Genomic DNA, 9,211 nt, shown 5'->3' on the forward strand with positions numbered 1-9,211 from the left:
CACACTGATCTGCATGCATGGCCAACTCTGAGCAGTCACACAGAAACCTGGAGCTCAGCAAAAATTATTGATTAGCGAATATGTTGTAAGTAGCTTTCTCCGCTTTCACTGCGCTAAACGACCAAACACGTTCCCCGTGCTGCTACATTTTACAGGATATATACGAAAATATATATATATGGACCTTCTACTTGCAAAACTGATCCAGTCGGTTGGGGGGAAGTTAATTGCTAGGTGTTGGAAAGGCTAATAATTTTCTCCTGTGCATAGAGCTGAATGACATTTGACGAATTTGACGGGCACAGAGGAGCTGTATCATTGGTCGGGCTGTGTGTATGGGTGGCTAATAGTGCGGGGAGTGGTAGTAGTAACTTTGTGGACGACATGTCTCCCAGCTTTTGCACGATATGACAAGATAATAATGCCGACTGGTCATGAAATCGAAATAAAATTCTGATCAAACCACCCTGTGGGTTAACCGGCTTAAATTCAGTCAGCGTATACTACTCATCCATGCTCGGCGTATACTTATGTAACTATAAACTTGTGACTGACATTAATATCGCCCATTATACATTATCGTTTTCATTTATAATTTATAATGAGTTGAGACAGACAACTCAATATGAAAATGACAGTGGGAAAGAGGCGCAGAGAAATTCACAATGTGTGGGTTACGACATGTTGGCTAAACTATTCATGGCATGATTATTATGCGTGTACGTGTGTACATACGTGTGTTAAAAATGCACCATTAGCATTAAACCATCCATTTAACACACAAGTTGATAAAAGCAACGTTTTAGATCTATTTCCGTCACCAAATGTAGCAGTTAATTTATCCTGGGGTTCCACCACGGTGTTTATATTTTTGCGCTAAAAGACGGCATACATCTCCAGCCCATTAGAGAGGCACGTTTATTTAATCCGTTTACGCTGACTGCATGAAAGGAGGTTGGAGGAGGAGGAAGGAGAAGAAGAAGGCAAAAGTTATGGAGTGTTTTTAAACAATCATTTATTACGCCAGATGGGACAGAAAGAGGAGACTAACCGACACACAACAAAAAGAAAGGAATCGGAGCACTCTCAGCCGCATTTCCTTTTCTCCAGTCAAATTAATGGAAACAAAAAGCTGAGTTGTACTCCCCGCACAGTTGACAGTTTAGTGCACTTGACACACTAACTATCCCGAAAATTCTACTTCTGCTGCTGCTGATGCATTTTAAACTATGCATTTATGTGTTTCAAGCTCCCCTTCGACTTTAGAATCACATGTCTAATCCTCACTACTTTGTAGTTTTAAATACTTTGCCAACCAGCAAAGACTCGTCCACCGTCATCACATCGCAGAAGTTCTCTTAACGGGAGGGAGGACTCCTCGACTCACTCAAGTGACGTTTAGCTGTCAAATCCAGTTGATAATAGATTTCGATTGTTCTTTGCAAGCTTCGGTGCTATTGATATAACTGTTTTGAATTTCAGTTTTTAGCTTGTTTTGAGATTCAGAAAGATCTAGTTTGCACTGAACCCAAAAGTGAGTTGCCAGACTCAGAGAGTAAAACAAACAAATTTTGAAATGAAATGCAGTCACAACCAACCCTCCTCCGAGACTGACACGCCCACGGTTCCAGCCACACAGGAAAACATTTGATTGTGGATTTCTTGAAAAATTTTGTGTTCCTGCCAAATACATGCTAACAAATAAATCGTCGGAGAATACAAATACATACCACCTTCCAACCTTTTGTAAACTAGTGAACATATTTCCGTATAATCCTGGGAAATAAATGATACGAAAAATGGTGCATACAATCATCATGCAGTGTTACTATATGTATCCCATGACCTTGGGACTTTTAGTGATGGAACTAAATTTAAGAAATGACAAGATAAATTAGTATAACCATGTGCATTGAAATTCTTTAGATCCCCCAGTCCAAATGTTGCTTGTAAATAAGGAGTTTTCTTTGCACTTCGTCACTAATCCTAAATACATACTGTTTGAAGTCATCACAGTTCTGAGATCTCTGGGTAAATATATTATCTGCAATCCACGTCCATATCCATTTTCTCATCACATATTCAAGTGCTTTGTTATGAGTATTAACTGCATGCATTAATAAGTCGTCTCATAAGTGCATTTCCTCCCTTCGCAAATTTCCATATTTAGGAAATACTTTACACTTTGTTAGCGTCACGGCCATAACCAGTCACAGTCATTCCCAATGGACCATTCAAACCATGAAGTACAGAGTCAATATTGGAATGGGTACAAAATCCAATTCAATTTGATGCCAACTAACTTTGTTGTGTGCATCAGATCTCCAAGTGTTGAGAAAGCTCTACCACAGCTTTTAATGGCGTGTGCACGATGTAGATTATTAAAGTGGTAGCTGATGTCATGCAATTTAAGAGAACACAACATTTTGTCAGTACCATTTATGAGATTGGTTCCTCATTTTCTGGGTAACGATCAAACCCTGATGACAGACGCACGTGTCGTCTAAGAGTAGAATCCTATCTTTCTGTGTGTATGCCTTTGTATTAATTTTTGTGCATGGAATAGTTGCGGAGGGTACGGATAAATAAATATGTATGAACCGACCGCGTGTAAATTAACCCCTAACCAGCATTTTTTTACAAGGTTGAAAAGTGTGAAATCATGTTATGTTCATTTCATACGGCCACCGAGTGGATGCAAACCATGTTGAGAAAGAAAATGAAAATACAAGAGAACAGGATCCTGCTCCCCTTCCACCAATTCTGTGGGTTTCTTTCCACTTTCATGGAAAACGATTTGCTAAAAAGCTAATTCCAAACGCAGGACAATACAATGAATGGAAGTGAATGGTGAAGTTGAATGTGGGTTGATTCACAAGAGAAAAGTGGGGGAACCATAACAAACTCTTTGGAAAATAAGAATTCAGAGACAGTTTTATTCTTTCCCCACAGAATTCTCTCCAGCAAAATCGTAAATGGGAACCAACGGTTCTCATGGACGTGCACCCGCTTATTTCTTCTCTTGGTGTGTGTGTTTGCTAACCCAACTGTCAACCGTGAATAAATGCCGTAGATTTATTAAATAAAATCCATGTATAAAAAGAACCCCGTGCTATTTTTTAGGCATTACACATAAAACAAAATGTATGCAAAATATAATTACAATATTATAATTTTATAATTTCAAACCAAAATTCTACATGGCATGCACGTAGATATTTATAACACACCACCATCTTCATATTCATGTTATTATGGACACATATTTTCATTGTGTATGCTTGAGCTCGAGCATTTCTTTTGATGTCAAGCTACCATCACTTTCTGACGTATACACGTAATAACCAACCCGGATTGTTTCACCGGTCAAAGAAAATGCAACCGGCATGACGAACAAAAGAAACCAGAAGAAGGCAGGTAATTTTAGCCATTACCTATATTTAGTCATTTCGTTGCATCTACGTAACAAAGGACTCAACATGCCTAATGCCTATTACGTGACTACTTTTGCATGCATATTCCGGTGCATTTCACTCATGAATGTTCTTGATTATTGATCAGTCGCCTGCAAAAAAATGTATAATAAATGTCTAACAAAGAGTGTGTGTGCATCTGTGTGATACTTGCTTGCTATTAGTAATGCAATTTTAGCTATACACAATGGAGGTAATTTGCTTTCTCCAGGCTTTGCTGATTGTGGGTCTTGTGTGTCTAGGAAAATATGTACGGGGAATTGGAATGATGGCATCAGCATGGGGCAACTTTTCAATTTCATTCTCGGCAGGTAGGTACAAATCCACCAACAAACAGATCAAACGGATGGAGCGGACTGTAATCGTTTGTTGGCAATAACATTAATGAGCCACTCGAGGTTCTTCACATACTTTTTGCTGGCAGACGAAGATCGAGAGCGCGTCGCCCGGTTGCCTCAGCTGGAGAAAGTACTCCACTTTGTTTCAAAGTGTTAAACCATGGATTGATTTACTGTCAACAAGCACCACCTCTGTAATTACAATCTTTAGAGCCAAATTATTATCTTTGGTCGGTAAAGAAATGACCAGCAGAATTTGTAGTGGGCTATCTGGAGATGCTCGCAATGAGTGTAAAACTTCAGCTGCTCATTTCAAGAGGAAACAATTTATCTTTGTTAAAGCACAACCTTTTAGCTCCTATTATGCCAGATTAAAGCCCTGAAACTATGGACAATAATGAGCTTAATTTATTGCTCCATTTCTGACTTCTCATATATCACTTTACGCTTTGGCAGAGATGCGAGGACTGCGAGATCACGGGCTTCTCTATGTTTTGTTGCTTATTATATAAAGACCAAATCGAGGAAAGGTTGTATAGCTGCACATGCGAGAAAGGAGAACGGGTCAATCTCACATGAAAAATAAACAAGAAGCGCTTATCGTATCATGATGTTAATAGTGGCCCATTTATCAACTGAGGTAATTCACTCCAGTCCGGAGATACTTTCTTTAGTGCAATAATAATTATCTTTTCCATTTTCACAAAAAGATCACCTTCAGATTTCACGTTTATCAGTTTGCACTGAGTTTTATAAGTTTGTTATGCAAGAAATTATGCATTTCTTTGTCTCTCACTTTAGTTTTTCACTGAAAATTAGGCCATGTATTTACCGTTTGATTTTTAGAGAATCGACATTTCTTATGAAGATGGTTGACGTACTAAGAACTCGGTGTGCGTACCATGATGCCTTTTGTTTTTGGCTTGTGTGACTCATTTTCAGTGGTCAGTATCCTGTCCATATGATTACCAAACTCAATAATGATGTAATGATGTCATCTCGTGGTAATTAAGATGTCTGGATCATACCAAGGCGACATGGATAAAGAATGATTAATGATTGTTGAAGAAAGCGGCTCGTGCAAGCATATTATTCATTTATCATACCACCTTTTGTGAGACCTTTTCGGCCAATCCGGGTGAGTTACTTGTTAAACCTTATCTCAATGTACTTATCGTTAAAATGCATGCTGCACTTTTGATAAGTAGATATTTGTGAATTCGATATGGCATTTTTTAAATGATAGTTTAATCAATGAAAGTGAGAACCACTGGTTCGTGGTCAACAATATAATTATTATCATTATAATGATGAGTCACCTTTCACCTACCCTAAAATGACATTATCGATTTATGTATAAAACTCTGGCTTAACTATGCGACCGATTTGTAGATTTTAACCGTTTGGGAATGAAGATATTAAACTACAGAAAAAAACTCTTTGATGCTTGAGCGCATTTATTTCTTAAAGTGGTTCTATTTTCTATGAACAAAACATCCAGATTCCTTTCGGTAGCACATACAATAAGCTAAAAGTTCTTACTATTTCATAAGGACAAGTTCAAAGCCGTTACAAACCTAGTACTCTCTACGTTACAAAGGTTTGAATTTTTAATTACTTTTGAATGCCAACTTTTCAGCAGCAAACTGAAGAACACATGGTCACGGGTAAAATTACAAAATAAAGGTAAAGGTCTCCTTGTTGAAGCTCCGTGAAGTACATTTTAAAACGTGGAAAGGGCAAAAGTAGACGACGGTGCAGTAAACACACAAAGTGAGATGTGCAATATTGTATTTAATTCAGGTGGTAATCTTTGCTGGAAGTGTGAAGCACACGACTGGAGTCTTCCTATCGTTCAGGCCATACTGAACATTGACGCTTACCTGCAAGAGAGAAAGTGCCATGAGTTTCATGTTTAAAAATAATTCCCCAACTGAGGTGCCCCACACAATAAATTCTACGCTCCTGATTTCATGAGAATAAGAAGCAAGAAAATAATATCCATTAGAAGCACATCTTGCAAAATCCTCTAAATTTTTAATGAGAACAAGCCAGCCATGATTTAAAACCAAGTTTATTTTAGCCCCACTTCTACTCTCCACATACATACCTTCCTCTGCTGCACACACTACTGCTCAAGCTCAGCCAAGAAAAGAAAGCCACAACAACGCCAAGCACTAGCACCAGCAGAATAACCCTGTTACTGGACTATCTGGATTTGGTTCCCTCAACAACACGGCAGCAGCAGCAGCAGCCAAGTCAGTGCATTTCTTGCAAGGATGTACTTTTGTTGATTGGAACAAGGAGAAACGAAAAGGCAAGCAAATACATATTATGCCTCCTCCTCCTCGTCGTCGTCGTCGTCGTTGCAGAAGTAGGAAGCAACACCCAAGTAAATGTCGGTGTACTACATAATGCCACCACCACCACCACCACCACCAGCAGCATCACCAGCAGTCGTCGTATCAGCATCGCCCACCGCCACCAGAGAGGTAAGTGGCAAGATAAAGAAGACAGGAGAAAGCGTAAGTATTTTATTTATGTGATGTAATAAAAAGTGTAATAAGGAGAGAGTGAAGGAGAGAACGAAACTCTCGTGGTGTTGGTCTTACGGCAGGATAAGATTTCAGAATTGGGAAGGAGTTGGAGTAGGTGTACACTTCCAGGGGGAGGAGCGGGCAGCCCTTCTTCCCGTCACTTTTTCGCTGAATATCCTTGCAAGCGTCCATCCCATGGACATCCCTGAAGGGCACCCTGATAATGCCAATCCCTCCAAACACAGAAGTGGTCAGCTTGTCGTAAACCTTGTCTAAAAATTATTTTCAAACAAATACATTTTTTATTTAGAAATGCCATTCATGAAATTGAGATAGTCTAATCAGCTTTTCTTTAATTAAAGTTTTATAAAGAAAAGCCTAATGAAATTTCCAAAGGTCAAGCTGTTATGAAGGAAATTGTTGTATGCCAGCATGAAAATAAACACCAAAAATTTGATGCGTATCTTGTCACTCACTTCAAATTTCATCCTCCATCCTCATTTTCCATCGTTTAAACTATATAAACTGAATCTGTTCCTATTAAATAAATAAATTCTAGACTTTCTCAGCTATCTGGTGGTGACTTTGTCTATTTTCTCTTTCTAAATTCATATCCTTAATCTCGTTAGTGGAGAAAAAATGCATGCACCGCACAGCGAAAAGAATTTTGTCACGCAATAAGAGATTGAAAAGATTCCTGGTAGTATTCATTAGTTTTACTGCCGTTCAAAGACGACTGACACACACAACGAGCTTTAGAAAGTGAATGAGGAGAGACGTCTACTTGGAATTTTCGAATGTAAGCAAAATTGCTTCATGATTCCATTTCCACTCATATCATGCATATCATGCTCGAATAATGGGAAACGGAGGTTGTTAGCTGGCTTTCTTCTATTTCTGTCTGAAACCCAACCCTGAGGATTGCACCAACCAGCAGCAGCAGTTCCGAAAAGAAAATGGAATTCTGAATCTTTTAACCATACACGTTGTCGTGGTTCACATTATGAGAGAAAATCACCTGAAATGAATGCCTGCTCTACTTTTGAAATCATACGTGTACAAAAAGATTCCATGCATCTTTTTCATACTCTCACCCTCTTACGTACATTCATGTATACGCATACATATGCAAATTGCCTTACTCTCCCAACTGCTCAATGTACATAAGTGAATTAATTTTAAAATGCTGTAGAATAATAAACTATTTCAATTTTACGTGTGCTTATGTATACAAGAATTCGTTATGGTGATGCATGGTAGTTTTTTTTCAGGAGAAGCAAATTTTTTTTCTGACAGGTTGCACATGTATGTATGTGGGTCTACCGTTTCCATTCTCTGGAAGAATGTGGGTCGATCTTCGTATGGAAGACAAGCTGTGTCACTATTACGTAAATCGGCGATAACGTCATGCATCAACTTTTGAAGAAAGTGAGGAATTTACCTGGTATAAAATCAAACTCAATGGTGGTCGAGGTTCCTTTTATCAGCTTACAAGGAGAATCTGGACATTCACTAATTCTTACATCTTCAATTTCAGCAAGCCCATAAGTTCCATTCCGATTTGTAGGGTCTGTAAATTAATCACAACAAATTCTTTATTACAGGTATTATGTTGGTTAAAAAACATTGCCGAATAGATGTATTTGCATAATCAAAAAAATTCACAGGGTCATCTTGTGTACATTACGAAACGATCAGATTCTATGTGCCACTATTTTCATTCATTAAACATAACCATTCATCTCATCCATCGCTCAGTTCTTCATTGAGATTTTATAATGTTTCTGTCTACACGTGCATAGTAGAACATTTTTCACACACATTAACTGCATTGAATAAACACTAATTATTAAATTAAATGAGACAAAGAGTACACGTGCATCAGAGTGATTCAATAAAAAAGCACCCATTTTATAATCATAGCGTATTATGCAATCCAAACCTTCACCTAAATTTAATACAAGTGCACTTTTCCAACATATTCTATTCATCACATTTGTGGCTTCACAAACCGCTGAAGCAATTGCGAACAAACAAAACCGGATTTTAGGAGAAACTCATTCATTCATTATTCCAATCTCATGAAATGATACGGTCCACCAACAAGGAATGAATTGGAGGATTTCTATTCCAATGGTCTTCTTAACCTCATCATGAGAAACAAATCATCCTCCCCACCCCTCCACCCGTCCACCTATTATTTACTTTATTTGGATTTGGCCAGGATTCCCTTCGGTGCAATGCATGTTTTTGCCCTGCTGCTAGTAAGTATTGGCTCAGAAGATTTATTGGATTTCACGGAGGGTTAATTGCTGTGTGGTAGAAGCTCAATAATAACTTTCCCAGTTTGTGGCTGGTTTCTGTTACCGGTGCGGTCCAGAACCGTCCATAATTTGTTTTGTCGTTCTCGACGGTGTGACTTGACGTGAAATGATGATTCTAAATATTCCGTCCCATGTTTAATGCATACAGATTCGTAACTAACGCTGTAACTACATATGCATATATGCACATACATATTATTACACATGTGCATTTAGGTATACTTAAGGGGGTCATAAGTTTTTTACTTCGCAATAAATAATTTTACTTATATACCTTTGCACTTATCAACCTGAGCTGCGAAAACTGAGTTGCACGCAAGCAGAGCAAGGACACAATATTTAATCATGATTTTTTATTTTATAAACTAATTTCACTAATTAGTTTTATTTTATAAACTTTATTGATTATTATTGATATTTATTGATGACTAAATAATATCTCCAGAAAATTGCAGCTCAATACCACAACAACTTGATATTTCTTTACTGAACAGTTTATTTAAAACTATTCTCCTTATATAATCTCCTCCTTTGCACTG

At 38.0% G+C, this 9,211-nt stretch overlaps 1 protein-coding gene across 1 annotated transcript; it reads right to left on the minus strand.

Moving 5' to 3' along the window:
* Positions 1 to 5,245: 5,245 nt before the first annotated feature.
* Positions 5,246 to 9,211, minus strand: LOC110844266 (ecdysteroid-regulated 16 kDa protein). Its single transcript, XM_022090423.2, has 4 exons — positions 8,947 to 9,211; positions 7,790 to 7,918; positions 6,424 to 6,620; positions 5,246 to 5,694 (listed from the first exon to the last, which is right to left on the minus strand). The coding sequence occupies exons 1-4, from the start codon at positions 9,017 to 9,019 to the stop codon at positions 5,611 to 5,613; spliced, it is 483 nt and encodes a 160-aa protein (XP_021946115.1). The 5' UTR covers positions 9,020 to 9,211; the 3' UTR covers positions 5,246 to 5,610.

This window comes from Folsomia candida, unplaced genomic scaffold (assembly GCF_002217175.1).
Source record: "Folsomia candida strain VU population unplaced genomic scaffold, ASM221717v1 Fcan01_Sc002, whole genome shotgun sequence".
In the NCBI taxonomy this organism is placed as follows: domain Eukaryota; kingdom Metazoa; phylum Arthropoda; class Collembola; order Entomobryomorpha; family Isotomidae; genus Folsomia; species Folsomia candida.

Bases quoted from the DNA above. Each gene is read 5' to 3' on its own strand.
- LOC110844266 (XM_022090423.2), bottom strand. From the start codon at position 9,019: ATGATTAAATATTGTGTCCTTGCTCTGCTTGCGTGCAACTCAGTTTTC. The intron at 7,919-8,946 runs GTATATAAGTAA...ATTAATTTACAG, and splicing joins TCAGGTTGATAAGTGCAAAG to ACCCTACAAATCGGAATGGA. The intron at 5,695-6,423 runs GTAAGACCAACA...TCTCTCTTGCAG, and splicing joins TTCTGAAATCTTATCCTGCC to GTAAGCGTCAATGTTCAGTA.